The sequence below is a fragment of the Tachypleus tridentatus genome, chromosome 8 (assembly GCF_004210375.1).
Source record: "Tachypleus tridentatus isolate NWPU-2018 chromosome 8, ASM421037v1, whole genome shotgun sequence".
NCBI lineage: Eukaryota > Metazoa > Arthropoda > Merostomata > Xiphosura > Limulidae > Tachypleus > Tachypleus tridentatus.
In genome coordinates this window covers 78535954-78559292 of record NC_134832.1, presented here as the reverse complement: position 1 = coordinate 78559292, position 23339 = coordinate 78535954, and the positions used below count along the sequence as shown (strand labels likewise).

Sequence of the window (23339 nt, the reverse complement as noted above, 5' to 3'; positions counted from 1 at the left end):
AACAATTTCCAAAAACTGGTAAAAACTTAAAGTAATAAAAACCTATGGCTCATAAAAATTGAACACAATCAAGTCGGGTGGTGTCACCATCACCAATGACAACATCATCCAACATCATAAGTAAACATGTAGACGGTACATGTCAGCATGTCAAAAATGGTGCTACCACTCATAGTTGCAACAACAGCACAATAGTAAAACACCGACTATTATAACTTTAGATTCATAAAGGCTACACACACTGGTGGACCAATCCCAAATAAAAGAAAATGATTTAAAAAACAATGACCAGAGAATATTCAAGCAAGGACAACTTGTTTCTTTTGATCCTTATAAAAAGAAACAAGACAGCTAACGAACAACAGAAGGTTTAAGCTGAATAAACTTGTAATGATGTTGCTCAATCCAAATGAACTGCCAATTGACATGAAGATGAGCTTTGAACACAGAACCATAGTCTATACATGGGGCACGCATGGCTGCAATTTGCTCCAAAGCAGATGAACTAACAGGCATGCCAATGACATTTATGAAAAAAAGAGGAAAAGGTATATAGCTGGAGCCACAGCAGCGCCTGGCTAGGGGTCCGGGGCATGCCCCCTGGGAAATTTTAAAAAAATGGATGCTATTTGGTGTGATTTGGTGCAATCTGGGACATAATTTCTTTATGTTTTTTGACATTGCAATGTTGGAAAAGTACACAATATATATCATATAAAATAACAAAAGGAAATTAAAAGACTAAATCAAACTAATAAAAACTATAACTTTCATTTACAGTTTTTAGCAGAATGATTTATTCTTTTAATTTGCATTCATTTTTTAGAAGATATATCAAAATATCTAAAATTAACAAATAAAATAAAAAGTAAATAAATGAAATTTAAGATTGTTTATTTGCTATTTATTCAGTTTAATTTTTTTCTAAATCAAAATATATTAGTAATATGAGTTAATACAGCCAAAATAATTCAGTAAATATTTCAAATACAAATAATTTCATTATTATCCTTTTTGTCATCAATAACATCATCAACTACTGGCATGCTGCCAATTAAATGTTTTACAGTCATTGCCAATAACTACTTCTCTGCTGCATATATTCCATACAATTTTCAAATCACATAAAATTACTCTTTTGACTAATCATGACTATCTACAGTTCAAATTGTTTATCTATGCAATCTTGTCATTATACTACTGGTACCTTAATGTCAGTGAATTTTCCATTCTTTCACAAATTGACAATACAAACTAAAACAGCATATGAAGGAAAGCTATGACATTGCTTAAAAATTCAACTACTGATATGGTTCAATATTAAACTACTGATATCAGTGATATGCCTCAGAAATTAAATTTTGTACAGTCACTGACATCAACAACTACTGCTCTGCTGCATGTATTCCATTAAAATTTCAAATTACTTAAAATTACTCTACATGACTACCTACAGTAAAATTTGTTCATCTATACAATCTTGTCAGTACATTACTGGTACCTCAATATCAGTATATTTTTCATTCTCTCACAATACAAACTGAAACAGCAAATCAAGGAAAGCTTTGACATTGCTTCAAAATAAAATGAATGATATGCTTTAAAATAAACCACAGGCACTGTATGCTGCAGATAATAATAAAATGTTTTTCAGTCACTGATATCAACTTCTGCTCTGCTGCATAAATTACAGTCAAATTTCAAATCACTTAATTTCCTTTAATCAATCTTGGCTACTTTCCTCTTTTTCGAGACAAGGGTTTCCAGTGCTCTCTTCCGAGCTTTTTTTCTCTCCTTCTCTGAATGGGCAGCTCTCTATGCCTTCTGCGGCTTTTTTGGACTTTTTCTTTAGCCAAGGTGGCTGGGCCAGATTCCACAGAACCATAGGCCTCAAGCCTTTCTGCCCTTTTCTTCAGATTCTCCCTCAGCTTTGAGATATACTTTGAAGCTGCTGATCTAATGTCCTTACACATTCTCTTGTCTACAGGATCAAAACGAACATCTTTCCTTTTAAACATTTCAATCGCTGTTGTTTCTTTGGAGTGTAGAGAATATTTTATCGTCTGGTATGCACACGATACCAGACCACGAGACTTGCAATGAAACGAAACGAGACTACCTCCAAGATGGCGGTCAGATTTTTTTTTCTGCAATAAACATTGAAAAAATACGATTTCTCCTCAAAAACCACCTACCCGGCCCCCAAATCGCTCATATTTTCTCCTCGAATTTACACAAATCTCGTGGGTGATCGTTGGCCGTTTGAAAACCACGGAAATCCGCGTTTCAGCGGAAAAATGGCACGCATGAACTAAGCTCCTGTGTAAGCAAGCTTGTTCCCATGATTACCAAAATGGCCACGTATGCAGAGAAACTAGACAGATAATAAAAAAAAATGGGCCAGTAATGTTTTTAATATTAATGAGAACAGGATAAGAACTAATGCTAAGTGACTCCAGGGTTACCAGCTAAGAGAGTTGGTACAAATAGTATAGTCAATGAGCTCCTTAGCTTTTACATGATCTAAGGCAAGAGAAATGGCATACAACTTGGCAGTGAGCACAGAAACTGTAAAGGGGATCCTGTAAGAAACTATCAAGCCACAACAAACCATGGCAAAGACCACCAAGTCATATGATTCAGAACCATCTGTGAAAACAGGAAAAGAAGAATGATTTGAAAGATGACTAGCAAAGAGAAGATGGAACTTCCAATCAAGAGTAATCATTCTCCTCAGGAGACTGATGGAAATGTCAAATGTGGGAATGATAACAAGTCATGGCAGAATGGATCAACTGTTGATCCATACTGCGTTGATTATACTGTGGTATAAATAGATGCTTGGTAACATATTGTACAGAAATGTGCAAACAGCTGAGGTGAAGAGGAGATATGTGTGTGACTTAATGTAAAGACTTTGGACTACTGAGGTGCTAAAAGTTGTGCAGAGTCAAAGCCTCAGATAATAATCAGTATCCAGCATCTTATTTTTGATGCAGAGGGCCTCACAGAACCACAAACCATAGACCCATGTTCCAGTTTGGATCCTATGGGGACATGATAGATCTTGAGCACAGAACATTGATCTATTCTCCATGAGGTGGAAAAAAGAATACAGAGGACGGTCAGTGTCCTTGTACACTTGACACAAAGCTGCTCAATAGGAGAAATGAAAGTAAGTTTATGGTAAAAAATTAGGTTGATTGGTTGGTTGATTTAATGTTTTATGGCACAAAGCAACTAGGCTATCTGTGCTAAACATCCAGTAAAAAGGTAAAAATAAAGTAAATGTAGTAAAATCCATAAAAAGAGATGAAGGTAAAACAAAACAGCATTTAATAGCATAAATGTTGACATCTAGTCTACAATGTTAAGAGTGAAACCACAGCAAGAGAAGTTGTAAAGGATTTTCTGTAGCATAATGGTAATTATCATAACCTGCCAGGAAAAGTAATAAACGTTTTAAAAGACATGCAGCAAAATTGTAATAATAACTTGCCAGGATGACTAACAGGTAGTTCAAACAGCAGCATTAGTCACCTGAAGATGGCCTTTCCAGTCCTGGTGTCAAGTTATTTAATGTTATGGACATTTTCTAATTTTAAATCGAACAAGAGATTGTGATTCTTAAAATGGAACCACAATAAAAAAGGTTTAATGAATAAATATAAAATACTTAAATGACATTAAAAAGAATAATAACCTTTAAAAAACTAAAAACTTTATCAAGGTGGACAGTGTCACCGTCACCAATAACACTGTCTAATGTTATGGACAAACCTTGGGACAGAACATGTTTAAAATGGTGTCCTTGTTGAGAGTCGTAATGATGGCAATAAAGTAAAATGTGGCTCATAGTGATTTGAGTGTTACATAGACTACACACTGGTGCATCAGTTTCAGATAAAAAACTGTGACCAATGCATAGTCTAGTTAGTACAACTTCCTCTTTCCTATCCTTACGGAAGCAAGATGGCCAAAGTCCAATATAGGGTTTTATTTACAAAAGCTTTTTTCACGTTGCTCACTACAAATCAACTGTCAGCTGGCACTGAGCTGAGCCTTGAATACAGGACCATAGTCCATGTTTAGAATAGACACTGCGGTGATAGTGCTACAGCAGATAGATTTAGCTACCATCTCTGCAAGCCTATACCCATGAATACCAATGTGGCCTGGTATCCACAAAAACTGGATAGAAGTAGATGTTAATGAGAAATGGACCAGTTGGTTTTCAATATCAATGAGAACAGGATGTGAACCAATGTGAAGCAATTCCAGGGCCAGTAGAGAACTAAGCGAGTCAGTATAAATAGTGCAGTTGGAGTACTGCTTAGCTTCAATATGATCCAGGGTAAGAGAAATGGAATACAGTTCAGCAGAGAACACAGAAGCTGTAGAGGGGATTCTGCACACAACAAACCATGGCAGAGTCCACAGAGTCACCTGATTTCGAACCATCCGTATAAATTGGAATGGAAAGAGTGTTCGAAAGATGTTCAGTAAATAAAAGACGATACTTCCAATCAGGAATATCTGCTCTTCTCAGATGACTTAAAGATAGGTCAAATTTGGGGACTGTAATAAGCCATGGTGGAATGGGCTGACCAGTGGATACTGCAATGTTATCCAAGGGCAGACCCAATTCATCCAACTAACTGTGTCTGGATGCGAAGGTCAAAAGGAGCAATGGCAGATTGTCCGTCAAAGCAACTGGACAGCAGTTGGAAGGAATCTTGGGATCTTTTCCAGGTTTAGAGAAAGGTAGGACAACAGCCCAGCACCAAGCATCAAGAAAAACATTCTCCTGCCAGATCCAGTTAAAAATAATTAGAAGAATATCAAGAGAAGCAGGAGAGAGATAGTGCAGCATGTCATAGTGTACATCATCTGGTCCAACCAATGTACTGCCAGACTGATGAAGCACCAGTTTCAGTTCCACCAGTGTAAAGGAACAATTATAGTCATACAGACAATCAGTTGGAAATGAAAGAGGTGATCTCTCTGTCCGAGCCTTGATGGCCAAGAAGGTAAAGGAACAAGCAGAAGTGCTAGATAGTGGGCAAAAGCTTTCACCTATAGTATCGGGGAGCTCCAGATACCAGCTACTTCTTGGCCATCAGAGAGTAAGATCGAGAGGGGGAAAGAAGTGTAGTGCTCACTGACCTTTCGAACCCTGTCCCATATGACTTTGGAACTGGTGGTAGAATATATACCAGTTTTGAACTTAATCTATGATTCCTTCTAGCTTTGACGTATTAACCAACTAGCATGTGCATGGGCCTACTGAAAAGTGATGTAGTTTGAAAGCATTGGATCTCTACAGAAAGTATCTCAGACCCATTTTAAGCCTTCTGTGCCATGTGGCAGGCAGGATTCCACCACAGACAAGGATATAGTAAAAAATGTGTCAAGGTTTTAAGAATACATTCAGCAACTGGCAAGTCTCTTCAAAAGTATAGGAAAATGATCACTGCCTTGTGATGTCCATGAAAAATGGGAGAATAATGAAGTGGAGCAAATTGAGAGATCAATAGCAGTAAATGACTGCCTAGGTGCATGAAAATAAGTAGAAAAACCAGTACTGAAAAGAGAAAGGTTGTAATCAGAGAGCATACACTCTACAGAGCGACCCCCTCCTATCAATAACAGCACTTCCCCAGAGAAGATGATGTCAATTAAAGTCCCCCAGGATAAAAAAGGGAGACGGACTGTTCAATGAAAGTATCAAGGCCTGATTGATCAAATATCTCTCCAGGTGACAGATAGAGAGAACAAACAGTGATGGTATGATCCAAGGAAACATGGATGGCTACAGCCTCCAAGGGTGTGTTGAGTGACAAAAACAGGGTGGGCACATGTTAATCAGCCAACAGTGCCACCCCTCCATGTACTCGTCCATCACACAGCCTGTCATTTCTGTACAGAAAAAAACTGCCGAAAGGTGACTGTATCGGCAGGTTTCAGAAATGTTTCCTGTAAGGAAAGACATATAGTATGGTATGAAGCAATCAGTGTTTTGATGTCATCCAGATAAGATCGTAAACCTCGGCAGTTCCATTGTACCAAGGTGGCCATTTTTAATGACGTGTTGGCGAATTGGCTGGAGAACCCTTCTGTTTACAACCACGTCTTTTTTCTTTACTGTCCTTATTTAAGGCAGGTCTATCAACCTCCATGAATCCTACCCTGGGTCGTTTTGGGCAGATCTTTGTTGTTGGAAGGGGATTCCAGTGACTGAGGATGCAAACAATTGACTGTTTTGCATCTTGGGTGAGAAAAAAGATGTATCCAAAGAAATGCCTGTACCTGGAACCAAAGGATGTAGATCTTGGGGTTTGTTGGAATGTGTGAGAGGAATAGAGATGGGTGTAGAAGTTGATTCATCAACTTTTTTAACCATGGAGGTCAAAAGGCTTTTCATTTGTTTTGTGAACAATTCTCTTGGAGGCACAGAGAGGTCTGTCTGCACTTCCATTGAAGTTGTGGAACGAAGTGCAGCAGCTCACATCCAAGATAAAGTGGTGGACAGCAATTTTCAAGCCTCAGGATATGTAATGTTATGAGTCATTTTCAAATGCTGCACCTCTTTTACCTCCAACCATTTAGGGCAAGAACAAAAGTAGGATGGGTGAGAGCCATTGCAATTGACACAATGTGGGTCCGTTTCACACTCATAAGCATCGTGGTCCTTGCCACCAGAACGAGCACATGTCAGGGAACCACAACATGACGTTTTTGAGTGACTGAACCTCTGACACTGGAAACATTGGAGAGGGTTTGGAATGTATGGCCATACCGTGCAATTAAGATAACCTGCCTTGATTGTAGCAGGTGCATGTGGTGACGTAAATGTCAAAATGAAGATATTTGTTGGAAGTGTAACTCCATCTTTGCGAGTGGAGATGCGCCTCGCTGCACAAACTCCTTGAGTGGAGAAACCAGCAAGAATCTCTGGCTTTGGGATGTTCTACAAATCCCTCTCAACAATAACTCCTCATGATGAATTCAAAGTAGCATGAAGTGTAACCTCAATAGGTATATCCCCGATTGCCTTTGAATTCAAGAGGAATCCACTGTGTTGGAATGTGGATGTTTCAACCAATATGTCCCCAGATCGAAGCTTCCTTACTGACTTTGGAGAGCCAGCAAGTCCCTCCAGTCCCTTCCGTATAAAAAAAAAAGAGGCCATTTGCCCTAAAGGTTTCTCTGAAAGAGAATGTAAGATAAGAAAATGAGGTACAACTGGTGCTACAAATGTTGAAGATTGCTAATCAATCTTCAAGACGTGGTCATTTACCTATTGACTGTTTTTTCACTATTTTATTTAAATTTCTATTACGAGGTTCCATAGGAAAAAAAGAAAATTTCAGTGCCCACTGACCCCACCCACCATGGAGCCCTATAAGGGGATGCACTACAATGTCAAGCAAGGACACTGCAGTGATGCCAGGGTTTTGTGAGCATTATACCCAAACACCAGCATCAGATACAATGTCCACAACACTGGTACTTAGTTGACTCTAGCCGAAGTGGACCAGTCGATTGACCCAAGGGGGCCACCTTAAGGCTGCCCATCTACAGGAATTCAAGGCCAAAGTGGTGTGCTACAGTTGAACCCCTCAACCACCAGGATCCTCTCCTCCCCATCATGGGTCACCACGCACGGCAAACACGTGGGCGGATGTTTAGATCCCAGAGGAGGTAACCTGAAAGAACAGAACCTTCCCTGAGAGGTCCCCTCACCACATACAGGAATCCAAACCGAGGGGGATAAAAAACAAGTCCCAAGAACTTTTGTTAGGAACTACAAGAATAACACCATCCCTTCAGTCTCATGCTCAGAGCAAAAATGATTGTAAATAGTTTTAGAAAAAGTGAAGGTGAAACAGTTTGTTGTAATCCTCTGTAACTAGCAAGGGAAAGCAGTCAGAAACTGTTACTCAATGAACCTCATGCTCAACAATAGAGAAAAAATATGGAATAGAAGGGAAACATTTAGTGATAGCATTGATATTGATACCATAAAGGGTGACATTTAACACACAACCTTGAGGGTCTCCAAGTTCATGTGAAAATAACTAGAAAGGATCAAATCCACACAAATTTGGAATTGCCTGTCAAGTAAAAAGTTATTTCTAAAAATGAGTAAATGGCCAAACATTCTATATGTCAAATCTCCATGTATTATCATAGATCAAGGAAGACAGAAACAAAATATTCTCTCTTGAGGAACGCTTCAATGAAACAAACAACAAAAGCATTACCCATCCTGTGCAAAACATTACAGAGTAAGCTAATTAAAGCAAAAGGATGATTATAAAGAATCTTGGAATCCTTCCCAAGCTTTGAGAAAGGTAGAATGATAGCCTTCTGCCACATATCAGGAAAAACATTCTCCTGTCAGAACCAGTTAAAAACAACCAAAAGAAGAGAAAGAGAGGCAGAATAGAGATGCAGCAGCATCTCATAGTGACTTTTTCAGGCCTGACTGATGGACTACCAAACCAATGAAGAGTAAGCCTAAGTTACACCAATGTAAAATGGTAATTAGTCATATACGAACAGCTCGAAAGGAAAGAGATGATTAATCTTTCCAAGACTTCAAACATGGACGTTCTTCAAATCCCTCTAAACAATAGCTCCTTGTGAGGAATTTAAAGCAGCAATGGGAGTAACCTCAATAGACATGTCCCCAAGGGCCTCTGACTTCAGGAGGAGTCCATTATGTGTTGGTGTAGATATTTCTACCAAAATGTCTCCAGAATGCAAAATTCTTCACTGCCTTAGAGGAACCAGCAAGCCCCTCTGATCCCTTCTGAATGAAAAAGGAAGACATTTACCCTAATGATTCCAAATCAAAGAATGAAGAATGTTAAAATGAGGTTCAGGAACTAATTTAGGTAATGACTGTGAAACAGAGGCCTTCGTATGTGGTTGCTTCCCAATTAACTGTCTTTTTAATGTTTTATTTTTATCTGGATTTGGGGAATCTGTAAAGAAAATGATTCTATATCTGTTGACCTCATCCAACATGGAGTCCTACAAGGGGAAACACTACAAAGCCAAAGGACGATATTTTAGCAATGCAGGGTTTCATAAGCAAACACCAGTATTAGACACAAGGTTCAGAATACCAGTTGACCCCAGCTCAACAAAACCAGTTGACTGAACCTATGGGAGTCACCCATAAGCCATCCATCTACAGGAATTAAAGGCCAAAGTGGTATGTTGCAATGCTACAGACACCACTCAATCACTATGATCCTGTCCTCCCCTTCATGGGTCACCACACATGGCAAACATGAGGTTGAATGTTCAGATCCTAGATGTACAGGAATCCACTTAGAGTGGCTGCTGTTCAGTTTGTAGGTTTTCTTGTATGACAAATTCATACAAATTTAAAATGATAAATGTTCTAAATAATTTCATTCACCATTAAAAGTGCTGTCACATGTGTAAGACATCATGGGATGTGATGATTAAAATTAAAATTTTGAAATAGTTTTTTGAAGAAATTTATTCCTTTTAGATCTGGAAAAAAATTAATAACAAAAGGAAACGACATGATACTAAAAATAACATACATTACAATACTGTATTTACAATCCTAAGTGTCCCTTAAAAGCAAATTATTGTCCAAGAAATAACATCTAGTAATAGGACTTTTCAAAGACATCCTGATAAACCACTGATTTTCAGCTTCCTCACAAAGAAAAATGTGTTTAAAAATTTCTAGGATTTTTGTTACCTGTGTGAAATCTTAGTTTAATACACATTTTTCAACATCATAATAACCTTTCATTTTCTAAGTTAGTTTCAATTACTTGGATTATTTCACAAATCACACAAGAAGTTTCACTAAAAATATGATTAATCTTTTCTCTCTATGTTACAAAAACAAGTTTCACTTTTAACCTTTTCAATTTACATTAAAATTTGACAGATAATTCCCTTATATAAACTGAAAATTTGTTTATAAAAGGATTAAACACTATTGTGGGAAGACTAACATTATTTCCCAAAAAGATTATTTTCTTTATGTTACATTTAACTTTATAATTCTAATACATAACTTTAGTGTTAGGATGTAAACACTTCATAGACAAACATAGAAAATGGTAATTAAAAAAATGAATAGAAAAAAAATTAATAACCAATATTATTATACTCTGTAGCCTTTACTTACCACGTTTTTCTTTCCATACTTAAGTTCATTACCATATAACGATATATGTTCAGCACTCTTTTACACATGTCTACCTGAAAGATATTACAATTGACCTTTCACAACTTCTTCCAAAAATTTTAAACTACTCACTCATGACAAAGTACTCATTCATTATAGAATTTATCAAAATGATATTTGAAACTGTTTTAATGATGCTAGTATTAATGAAGTTGTAAGCAGGTTATATTAAGTAGCAGATTACTTTTAACTCATGCAGATAAACTAGAAGAGGGATGGATATCAAAAGGGACAAATAGAAATAGGAATGGAAAATATAAGAATTTTATTTTTATAAAAGATTCACAAGTACAACACATAAGATAGTCTGTGTTGTAAATAATTATATTATGCTTCCCAGGGGTGAAAAGTGGAATATATAACCAACAGGGTAAGTGATACAAAAAAAGAGTACTAAAAGTGATGCAGTATTTGCAGCACAGATAGAGGTCAATGACAAAGGGGAGAGTAGAACAGAAAAACATACTGTTATGCTCAAGGCATTAATAAATACATTTAATGAAAAAAACCATTATAACTTAATCTTGTAAGGATACTGCCAAGACTTAATATTGGGGATGAAATTATAAGCAGGTCACTTAGGCTCAATGCTAGGTTTTAAGTTAATATTTATAGACAAACAGGTTGGTTGGTTGTACTTGCAGGATCAGTTCAATGGGACAAAAGGAGCTACTTAGAATGGATGGTTTACTTTTAAATAGTTGAGAAGGTGAAGACTAGAGAACATCAAGGTGCAAATGACCATTTCTAAATTAAATTTTACTTTTGTTGCATATGGAGATAAGAAAAAATGAGATTTGGGTTAAAGTTTCAAAAAAGCATATTATGAAGAGAAGAGAAGAGATGAGAATTATCAGCTGTAAATTGGACTACTGAATTAGTTGAAGATATACTGATCAAATGTACAAAATTTTCAAAATAAATTCTTAAATATCCAAAATAGACACATTTCCGAAAGAAAAAAAAAAGGTGGATGAAAGTAGAAAACTAGATTGGCTGATAAAGCATAAAAGAATAGAACAAAGAGCATTACAACTACAAAAAGTTTAAACTGACAGCAATAATGGAAGACTTACAGGAATATGGAAGATCAAAAGAGTTCATCAAATGGAAAATTAAGGAATTAAAAAGTATATAAAACAAAACTGATCAGAAATGTAAAATTAACAGTAAGGTTTTTTCTCAAATATATTAAGGGTAAGCAATATATCAGGATGGAAGTTGGGCTTTTGAAGAATGATAAAACAAAGCTAATATCTAATGATCATGGGATGGTTATTAACACTAACAACAATGCACTTTTTAAACTTCTTTCAGCACATGTCACTGAATTACAATTACAATTAAAATTTAATTAAACAACTTTACTACAAAGTAATTCATATTAACTGACCTCGTAATCATTTCCTTCTCATTACAGTTTCCATTCTTTAACTTTTAATACTTTTTGTATTTTCACAAAATTTGTCAGAATGCACTTAACATTACAAGTATTTTGCATACAAAAAAATCAGGTTTATTAATGAAGCATTTTTATTAAAAATATGACTGTGAATTCATCTATACAGTATTTCTACATACTAATCAGAGTATAAAATGATTTCCAAGTTTAGATGAAAAGTATTTTTCTTCAACTTAAAACCTCCAATTCCAGTTGTGGAATCTACACAACCTCCAAAATAAAGTTCAAACATTTTTTAAGTAAAACTTTACATTTTAGCTGATCGTTTCTTCAACTCTATACAAGGTTGGTCAATTTGATCAACTCTGCAATCACCAAAAACCAATTCTAAATAAATCTACATTGCCATTTTTTTTAATTTCTAGAATGAATTCAAATAGTAACATGAAATAACATTTGTTTATCCTAAGTAGCTTTAAATTCATAACAGTATATATCTATTTATACTTGTACTTTTTGTTTTATTGGCCTTTTAACCATGCCTAATTAACAGTTGCACCACGATAAGTTGTAAATCACTTGGAGAATGTACAGTTCACATTGCACTAATTAATTACTTTATACCCAAGCAGTTAGCAAATGTACATCATTACAAATTATTTTTATTATTTCACGTAATCTAATTTGGGTCATTCCATGTCAAATCATCCAGATTTTGGAAAATTTTCCAGGTGACTCCTCAGAATGCCTTGAAAAAATTCACGTACTCATCTACTCATATAATGAAAAACTGCCAAAGATTAGATCAATATCTCTAATAGTTTCTGATTTACAGCCCTGTAAAATTTAATTAACTTTTTGTTATTTTTGGCAAATTCATTTTCGAGCAATTTTGGCTGATTAAAGCTGCATGAGTAATGGCGGTAGAAGGCTGAAATTTGCTACATTGACTGAATTAATCTCACAGAATTCAAAAATGGTCTCAAACAAAGTTTATCTCTCTTAGGATTTGTATAGTGAGGCTGTAAAATCACCGGGAAACCCAAAATCGTAAACAACATTGGTTTATTTAATAAGCTATAGCTATAAGACTTAAAATGATACAAAGCTGAATTTTGTTTTCTAATTTCCTATAATATATCAGTTGATAAAACAGCAATTGTTGTAATTAAAAGTCTATTAGATCTCCTGTAAAAAAATGTAGTTGCATGCAACGTTTTATGATTTAACTAAAAATAGCCCTACTTCAGGCCACAGTTTGACCATGTCACCAGTTATACAGCCTTTTCAGATTTTTACCATATATTCTTACATATCTGAATATGATCTACAAAAAAAATCAGGATGGTGTTCAACCTACTTTTTGACTTATAATTGTTTAAAGTATCCTCTGACCATACGTTGTTTACTTGAAGAAAAAAAAACTTCAATTCAGGTGTGTTACTATGTGCATATATATCCATACAATTTTGAAATAATTTATGAATCCCATTGAAATATTCTAATCAGCCTTTACCATATATTCTTACATCTCTGAACATGATCTTCAAAAAAATCAAGGTTGTGAAAAATAATAAATTATCAAATGTTAAGTGTCTCTGATATGTACCATTGCACAAAGGACCACATTCAGGGCATTCAGTTCTTTCTTGTCAATCAGGAATCAGTCCTGCAGAATTGTGTAAAGTTTTCTATATGAATCTACCTTTTATCCTGGTATCATATATTGGGTTGAGGAATAATTCGTGAGCGTTTTTTCAAGTTAAAAAAATATATTCGTAAATGAAACGCTTTCGCAAAATATTTCATGTCATTTGGTAGATATTGTTTTGCTCTAACAGATGGTGTGTTTGATTTTCATATGTCTTTAATTTTTGCTTTCATTTTCATCTCATTAAATGGAATGTCAAGTGGACAAAATCGAGCGTTTTCGACACCATCTGCTTTTCGCATTTAATTTCTTGTAATTTCGTTTACAACAATGCATACTATATACCTAGGTATTACATGAAATAAAGTATCATAATAAATGTTTTGGGTGTAATGTGTTCATGCATTGAAGTATTGTATAGTCTTGCATGTGATGCTTGAATGAAATTATTTAAAAACGCTCACAAATTATTCCTCAACCTAATATAAACACCTCATTGAAATAAGAACTTTTTCAAGACTGACCCATTCTGTGTATAAATACCAGCTCTTTTTAAGTGACAAGGAAGGGTAGGAGAATGTTAAAGAAGGTGTTAATGTTAACTCCAAAACATACTTACCTCTACCCATACTACAGCTATAATCCCACACATATAAGGTGGAAGGGGCAGAAAGGACATTATCTATACAGAATTTGTCTGCATAGATTATGGGAGCACTAACATAAATTAGCAACCTAGTATGGGAACTACACTACATCCACAACAGACATGTTCTTCACCTGGAACTTAAAACATGCACTGTGGGTAAAATGTTAAATAATCTGTTGTAACTGTTGCCATGGCTTAAATTAGACTACTGAAGTTCCACTCTGCTCAGGATTGGAATTATATAACCATGGATCTTACATCCCATATTTGTGTCAGAGCAGTTGGACCACTATATAAATTTTAAAAAAATGGTAGTGCCTTATTTTTCTTATTCTTATTTTATTTCTCAATTATTTTTTCTTCCTAACTTTGGAAAACAGTCATCTTTTCACAAGTGTCTGCAGGCAGTAAAGGGTGATACAGATGTGGGACATTGTGATCTTAAGTATACATCTTGCTCTCCAAATTTCTATTTATTTATCTATTGCAACTCCTTTATCTTATTTCTTTACCTGAGACTGGTGAATGGAGGTTAAGACTGATAGATGGTGTATCCCTACCACAATGTGGGTCCTAATTCTGCAGTTACCTCCAAAACCTACGGTACATTTTATATCCCACATTATAGCATGTACCCTGGGATCTTTTTAATTAGTGCAGTTTTTGTTAATTATTTTTGTTTCAGATTGTTCTATGGTAATAACAAACTAATATATACATAAATAAACATACACACATTTGAGAGTGGTTCTCAATTCTTAATCTGTTGCTACAGTGATGCGTTCCGAGCCATTTGCATCATGATGAGAAGGTAATCAACACCAAAGTGAACAAACCTTCCCTCAACCTAAAGAAGTACAAAAGGCAAAACTCAAGCTCAGAATGACAAGATCCTCTATGCCATCCTCATCTGGTCTGGAATTATGTACTGCAAGTACATTTCTGTACAGGCTACCTCTCCTATCAACATTTGGGGAAAAAAGAGTTAAGATCCCAGGAAGAAGGTCCCAAAACTTTGCCTTCTTCTCCAAGAGTAAAGAAATTCACTCAAACACTCTGGTGGAAGAACCTCTGTCCACCACCTCATTCACTGGTAACCAAATATGGTAATGACACCCTAGCTCCACTAGTAGAATCTGGAAGTAAGGAGTAATGCACATTAGAGAATCTTGAGGAATAATATTCAGGAAACAGTGCAACAGGTGAATAAAATGACCCTGATTTATTCAATACAATGATCAGTATAGGAACAGGGAAGGATCCCCTCTTGCTTTACTCATGATAATTCTTAATTAGCAGTCCAGCAAGTACAGTAATACCACTCAGTCAGCCTCTAGATGGTTTGTATGTAGAAACTTATTTTCTACAGAGCCTATTTAAATAAGGTGTATTACATTAGTCATTGCTAATGTGGAATTAGTTTGACAAAACCACACCTGTCTGGACAACACTCACCATAGAGTGGTATCATTTGAAAACAAGTTAAGGGACTCTGGAAGGAAGGTAATGAACAGACAAGATAAATAATGAAAATATTTACCCCCTTTATATATTCTAACATGTGTTTAATTTGCTGCAGAAGGAAGTCATAAACCCTTTGAAGAAGATACTGTCAGATCATGCAAGTAATGCGAGACAAAAATACTAAGGGAGTTCCACACACCAGTCTATACAACATCCTCCAGCAGGCAATTCAACCAAACTACTTAAGATGTAGAAATATAATAAATCTGATGACGTGTGATAAATTCTAGGAAACTGAAGGATCCAAATGAATAAAAAAGTCATTGTCTAGTCCCTCTACAGGCATTAGTGTGGATAACACAGTGCTTCAAGACCATCACTTGACATACAAATGATTGAGATTCCACTGGTCTTGAAAGTTGGAAATAATGATCAAATGAATCAGTGAAAATGATTTATCCCCTTTCCTGGCTGCCAGTGTCTTAGAAAAGAAAAACTAGCCTGAGGACAAAGGCAGAATTATAAAACATCCTGTGCAATATCGGAACAAACTACTCCAACCAGCAATGTCTCAAGGTCAGTAGCTACAAAAAGGAAACCTTCAAGTAGAGATGATACATGGTACACGAAGCTAAGGTCTCAATGAGATCTTTAGAAAGGGAATATAATGCCACCTAAGTATAGCAATTAGGTAGCTAGCTAAACTGGTTGTTTGGGAAGAAGGGCCCAAAAAGACTTGCATAATCCAGAGAGTAATAACAACTCAAAGAAATTTTATTTCAAATATCAAAAGGTAGTAGATAAAGCCACCTTTTACAGTGTGACTGTGGAAGGTGCAAAAACCCTTGACAAAGAACCAATTCTGATCAAAGTAGATTCAATCTCCTCTCAATACATCACTGATGATATGCTTGCTATTTCCATTGATAAATGTCCCTCAGAAGACCAAGCAAAGACTGAGAAAAATACATGGCAACCTTAGAAATTAAACTCCAATGCAATGCAAATGACTACATAACCTCCATGTCTGAAGCTTCAACTTCTGGATAATTGGATCTGTGATGTCAGATCATGACTGCTAAAACAGAGATGCCCAAAGAGGAAAGAAAGAGATGGGTACTCCTGAAAGTACTGCAGAAGAAAAAAACAAAGTTATGCTGCTAATCTGGTGCTATCAACATGGCCTGACAATGATATGAAACAAATCACAGCTAGTTCCTTGGGTAACATATGAATTGATGGGGAAGCCTAGAGGTATAATCCTATCCCATCCTTATAGAATGCATCTACTGCCAAAGGTCAAAAGTAAGATACTGGAGACCAAATTGCCAGAAGTTGGGTTTTCCAATGAGTGGCCAACACTCCAATTATAAAAGCCAATCCAACAGAAAATTTCATGATGCAGCATCCATCCTGTTAAGAGAATCTGCTTGGGTTGAAACAACTGATCTGCTGCTGAAGTAATTATCTGCAGCATGGCAAGCTTCTAGGGTGATATAATAGGAGTGGTCCCAAGAAAGAAAATCCAAGGTTAAAAGAAAAAGACCCCTGGACCAAATTCCCTTTTGACAGGAAATATAAAATACCACCTTGGAATTATCAAAGTGAAACCTAACAATCTGTCCTTTTAATAATTCCAGACCATGAGACATTGCCCTTGAACAGCAAAAAGGGTTAAAACACTGTGTAGGAAAGCTTTGTAATCCATGCATAAACCCTAGAATTCCTGGCCACTGAGATATGCACACCATCACTGAAGACAGGCATTTGTGAAGAAAAGGATCTATGGATAAGGTGGTGACAGAGAAACTTATATCTTACTACTTTTCAGATTTAACTAACAGATGGTAATAACAATAACCACTCATCCACAGAATAGTATCTGCACAGGCTTAGGTAAAGGAAGTGATGAGAAAAATTTGTATAATTTGGTAGAACACATATGGTGCTGATGCTAGTTGAAAAGTCAGAGTCCTGAACTGCAGCACCTGACACTTAAATACAAAATGCAGATTGTGGTAGAACATCACCACTTTGAAAATGTGCAGATAAGAATCACTGACACTGAACTTGAATATTTACAATACTAGCAAAAAAATACAAATCAGAGTGAGAAATAACTAAATTGTGAGAATTAAGGGATACAAGAATTACTATAGATGAGAAAGATCTGGTTGCTTATCTCCTGTCTTCTTGGGCACAACAAACAAATGGGAATAAAATCCTGGAAGAACCAGCAAGACCTTCTCTACTGCCCCCACATCAACAAAAATCTTATCACCCTAGAATATAATTCCAAGAGGTAAAAATGCTACATGTTGGGTGCATAGGGGTGGTTAAAATGTGAATCCTGACTCATGGATCTGTGATTAAAGTTTATCACTTGTACAGAAATTCTAAGAGCGGAGCTCCACAGATCCCAAAGTCATAAAATACTCATCAACACCACAGGTGGCATTCTGACTAAGAAGAAGAACCTTTGAATATGGACAGAGTCTATTTTCTGGGTACCAAAGAATTGAGGGACTGATATTGGGGGTTGGGGTGCTCAAATGGGGGTGGAACTATGACTCCCTGTAGAAGCCAAGATGCCAATGACAACAGTGATGAATCAATATAAAAGCTATCAGTTGATCAAGTGTGCATGCTAACAATGGTCACAACTCATTACCAACAAATGTAGTGATACAGAGTCTTCCAACAAAGTTTAGAGGGATAATAAATAACTTAGCACTGTATATAGGATGAGACAAGTCCTAGAAAGTTGTGAGCTATTCAGGTTAACTATATATTCCACTCTATATCCCCAAATTCCCAGAGTTAAATGTATTCTTTGAGAGTTGAAATATACTTGCACATGGCAGATGTAAGCTAAATCACAGTTCCAACAACCATGGTGGACAATATATAACTATGTCTTTACATAATTCAGCAGTAAACCTCCCTACATAAAGCATAATGTCAGTGGATGGAGGGAGAACTGAGTATTTGCTCCCAGAACTTTCAGTCATCCAGGAAAGTGCAGGAACAAAACCAACTGTAAAAACATCCAAAACATCACACATATAATAAACCAACTAAAAAAAAAAGAAAAATGAGGCAACAGATCATAAAGTGGCATCCTGAAAAGCAAAGAGAATTTAAAAAAAAAGGTGCAGGAAAAAACAAATCTAAATTCTCTCTATAACGTACAGGATCATCCTCAATTTGTCTCTGAGCCAGAAATAATCCAAAAATTCATGCCATATATGATCATAAAAATTAACTAGGTTTGGTTGGTTGGTTGGTTGATTAGTGTTTATTGGCACAAAGCAATTAGGCTATCTGTGCCAAACAGACAGTAAAAAAGTAAAAATATGTAAACTAGTTTAACACAAAGAATGTGCAAAGTAACTCCAGTGATCATAGTACAGAAAATCCCATTATTGTTGAGAAAAAGTGATTATCAGGATGAAAGGTGCATAGCCATAGGTGGAGAGTGTCATATGACAGATATCACACTCAAAATATCACACATATCAATAGCAGTGAAGTGTGGAATAAAAGACTGGAACAAGTGAGAAAAATTCAGACCAATTGCTTACAACTGCAAAGGAGGGAAACCCTGGCATTCAAATAATAGTTGTTGTGTGAGACAAGCTAGGTATGTTTTGGAATTCAAAGTTACATACATTTCTGCAACTAAAGAAAATTACAATTATTATGCTCTTGCCTCTTAAAAACAGTGAAGGCATCCTAATTAAAGTGTAGATAAACTAGTGACAATTTTTTTTTTTTCAAGCAATAGGATAATTCAAAGAATTTAAAAGTGAAATTTTTAGTAGTCATGATTACTGTTTCATAAAATTTATACAATTATAAATTTTTTAACAATATTAAAAACAACCTAAAACCTTCAGTTTTCTCTGTTAAAGAACATTCCATTATTTTAATGTTAATTAATACTTTCTTCTTGACTCTTTACTTGTATTGTTCTCAACAGTAGTATGGTATCAGCAAGCCCTTATATGCATGCAGGGTTTATTAATCAATTAAATGTGACCCACTCATTTTCTGATCAGTTAAGACTTTTTAGACAGACATGTAAAATTGGCACATGACATATAAATCTTGAGTTTTCTAATTTGTACCCTCATGAAAATTAGCAAGACTTTATTAACAATTAGAAAAAGTATATTCTTTAAATTAAGTATTTCTACTAAAGACTTGTTCCTGAATTTATCTTAGTTTCACTCACTCTGAATAATACAAATATAAGGTGGTTTTTCATGTTAAAATTAGAAATAATTTTTTCCTCTAAAGTTTTGTTAAAGTAAATGTTTATTTTTTATTTTCTCTACTTTATTATTAATTGTAGCTATTATCATCAACACAAAGTGCAATGAAATTTATAAAATTTAAAATCTGTACATACATTTTAGCTATTCATCAAACAGTCTTAAAATATTTTTTTTATTATATTTGTAAAGTTAAATTACAGGTACAAAAGTAAGACTTTTAAGAGTAATCAATAAATAATTAAAAAGTAAGTATTTTCGAGAATATATTTTTTGTCTTTTCCTTCATTATTATTATTCATCTTGATACCTCATAATAGGAAGTCCCCAGTATTATCAGCATGCATGCACCCACACACACAAGCTCCTGGCTAAATGTCTTTATATTTATATAATAATTAACCCTTGTGAACTAAGACAGTCTAGATTATATTAAATAGTTATTAAACCTTTCAACCACAAATTTTAAAAATAAATAATACAAAATACACTAAAATATAAAAATAAAACTTAAGTATATAAGTATAATTTAACTACCTAACTAATATCTACTTCGATAATTAAAAATGATAAATGCCATGAAGGGTGAAACAATTTCAATACTATCAGAAGTTAGTCATAAATGACAAATACTGCCAAATTGTTTCAAAATGAGCATTAGAAACTTGTTCTTTACAATAACTTATTTCTATTTGTTATGAATAAGTGCATATGGTTTGGAAATAACAAGCAACTTATAGAAGATGGCAAAATGTACTACTGGTGTCCTGAACTTTGAACTTAACGAGTTTTAAACCAGCACATGTAAATAATGTAATAAATGTAGATTGGGTTTATACATTAACGTTTATCTAATCTGAAACTACATTTATGATAGATACCTCTACACCAAGAAATACTATCTTCCTTACACATCTGTCTTTAAGATTTGCTTGCCACTAGCCTTGAATTTAGGTAATTCTAAACATAAATTTCACATGAATAATGTGAACTGGTTGGTATCATCATGTGGCAGAGTTCTCCATCAACAGAAAGGTGACACAACATTCATGTACACTAATTCCCTCTAAGCCCTTGCACCACTTGCGATAACACAGTTCTTCAATGAGGGGGAAAAAAATGTACAATTGAAGTGCAGGGGTTGGGTGGGATTATACGTGGAGGTAAATATCTGTCAGACATACTTTTTCTGATAAGAAAAATGTTAACTTCTAAGATGATTATCCACTTCCTCACAAAGAAATGCTAGAATCCCATGATAAAATTTTGTGAATCAGCTGGTATACAACTTATCTAGATGAGCTCCCTTCAGAAACTGCCCAAATGGAAGCCCATGGAGTGTGATACCTGATAAGGCCTTCATTTGAGCACACCAATGAGAGACCATAGTTCATCTCAACAAGAATACAACCTTCACCCAAAATGTAAAGGGGAGAGGAAAATGAGTTCCAAGTGATGCAGGGATGAGTGGAAAAAGAACATGACCATCTTAGTACTTTCACACAAGCAGCTGGCAAGCCAATATGTGTAGTGTGGTTAAGGTGCAATAAAAATGTACCACGTGTGCATGTCTCAACAATACTGAGCAGTTTCTGGGTGCAGGAAGAGGACACACAATGGTTATGTCATGTTTTTTGAGGGGTGACCCATATTACACCGACAATATCATAACCATCCCACTTCTCATCATACTGTGTTAAGCCCAAATGGTGGGGATATATCATTGTACACTATCCTAGTAACTAAGAAGTGGTGTGGCAAGAACCTCCTGTGTTCCAGTCAAAGGAGGATAAGGGGAGAAATGGCCACATCCACATCAGTAAACCTGAGACAACATTATAAAGAGTAACCATAAAACCCTTTTCTTTTTTTTTAAAAGGTGACAAGTGTGAGTCAAAGAAGTGTGAAGAGTTGATGTGTTTTTTTCCATTATAGTCCAGGAAATTGGTACTGTTTGTACAGACAATTAAAAAAGGATGTATACCCTGAGGATACCTCAAATGGTCTTGCAGAACATCCCATCTCTCAGTAAGCATTGGTAAAACCAGGGTGGATGGGCTGAGCACACTCTTTTATCCTGGCTCAAAGTGCATTTGGGAAATAAATATGCCCAGGAAGAAAAACCAGCCACTTGGCTGGATTTCAATAAATATAAATAGGAGCATAAAAAGAATATGTAAATATTTATCTTAAGATCAATGAGTTGATGACTGAAGACTGGCTACCAGATAAAGTCATAATTCATTAGGATACAAAATAGCTATATGGTCTATATAACAAGAAACAACTGTGTTGGAAGTCATCCATATGTTGACTTAGATGATCTGCTCCAAAAGCCAGCAAAAATGAGCAGCAAAAGAATGAGTTAAATACTAAATTTGATATGAAGAAATACTGAAGATCCTGCAAGCATAATAATCAAGGGAAGCACATAACTTCAGAAGTGGACAGAGTCATTCAGCATAGGTAGAAAGAGAGAAATCTCTGAAAGAAGAGGGAACCAGGATATAAGCAGAATAATAACACTCACACAGGTTAAAGTAGAAATCATCATCACTTAAGAGTTCATTATAATAAATTATAGATGTTAAAACAGAAGACAAAGTACAACCAAAAACAAAGTTTCATTAATGAATGCAAATTTCATCAAACTGAAGCCACATGAAATTTGTACTCATCCGTTCAATACAATACCAAGGACAAGAATGGCATTATTACAAGTGCAAGTGCATAGGGGGAATTACTGTGATTGGAGGTTCTGTCACCATCTTATTGGTGGAAGGTTTTTATTAGATGAAGTCATCATGCACCAATGCAATTCATGTAAAAACATGAATTTAGGTGGAAGTTACATCAAGGCTAGTGACATGCAAATCTCATAAGGACATGCACAAGAAAGATAGCATTTTTGTGCTTAGAAGTGCGTTAGTGTCTTGAAAATGCATATTAGGTCTAGATCTAGTACTATTCAATTTATTGAATTTAAAAGTTCAAAACTGTGAATGTTCTCACATGTAATCAAGTTGTTTAATCAAATTTTGAACATCACTGTAAAACTTCATCACATGCACAGAATGGGTTAAGCCTGATCTCCCATCTAATGACTTCAACAGAAGTTATTAAATTAAATTTCTTTCACCCAACTTTTAAAATGTAAAAACAGAAAATTGCATATTGTATATACGCTAGCCATTAAACATTACTTTTATCAACATTTGAAACATTCATCAACTAAGTTTTAGTTACCTGTTCTTCTAAGTAATTTTCTTTAGTGGCAGTCACCTCCAAGAGAAAAACATTGGCTGCATTTGTAATAAAAATCTGAAGCACATTCTGAAGACCAGCTTTGACAATTTGATCACAATGAACTGCACGTAGATATGAATCATTTCGAAGTCTTACAACACCAGTTACGTTGCTCCCTAATGTCACAGAACTATCTACAGTCTGGAATATAAATAAGTTGTTCAGCACTTCAGAAAGCAGAATTTTAATTTTAATTTAACACATAAGGCTGAGTACATTATATAACAATGATTTTGAATATGTAGACAGCATGCCACATGACAAACAATCAATATAAAATCACAGTGAAATGGTATGTGTCAGAAAAAAAAGGTTAACACTGTTTAGTATTTCAAAGACAG

General features: G+C 35.3%; 1 protein-coding gene across 7 annotated transcripts in view; it reads right to left on the bottom strand.

Moving 5' to 3' along the window:
* Positions 1-23339, bottom strand: part of LOC143222750 (ral GTPase-activating protein subunit alpha-1) — a 191441-nt gene that overhangs the window by 108744 nt on the left and 59358 nt on the right. For all 7 annotated transcript variants that reach the window (XM_076449694.1, XM_076449687.1, XM_076449691.1 and 4 more), the window contains exons 12-13: positions 22939-23139; positions 10190-10263 (exon numbers count right to left, since the gene is read on the bottom strand). In XM_076449694.1, coding sequence (XP_076305809.1) covers positions 10190-10263; positions 22939-23139 — 275 coding nt within the window. The remainder of the gene's footprint in view (positions 1-10189; positions 10264-22938; positions 23140-23339) is intronic.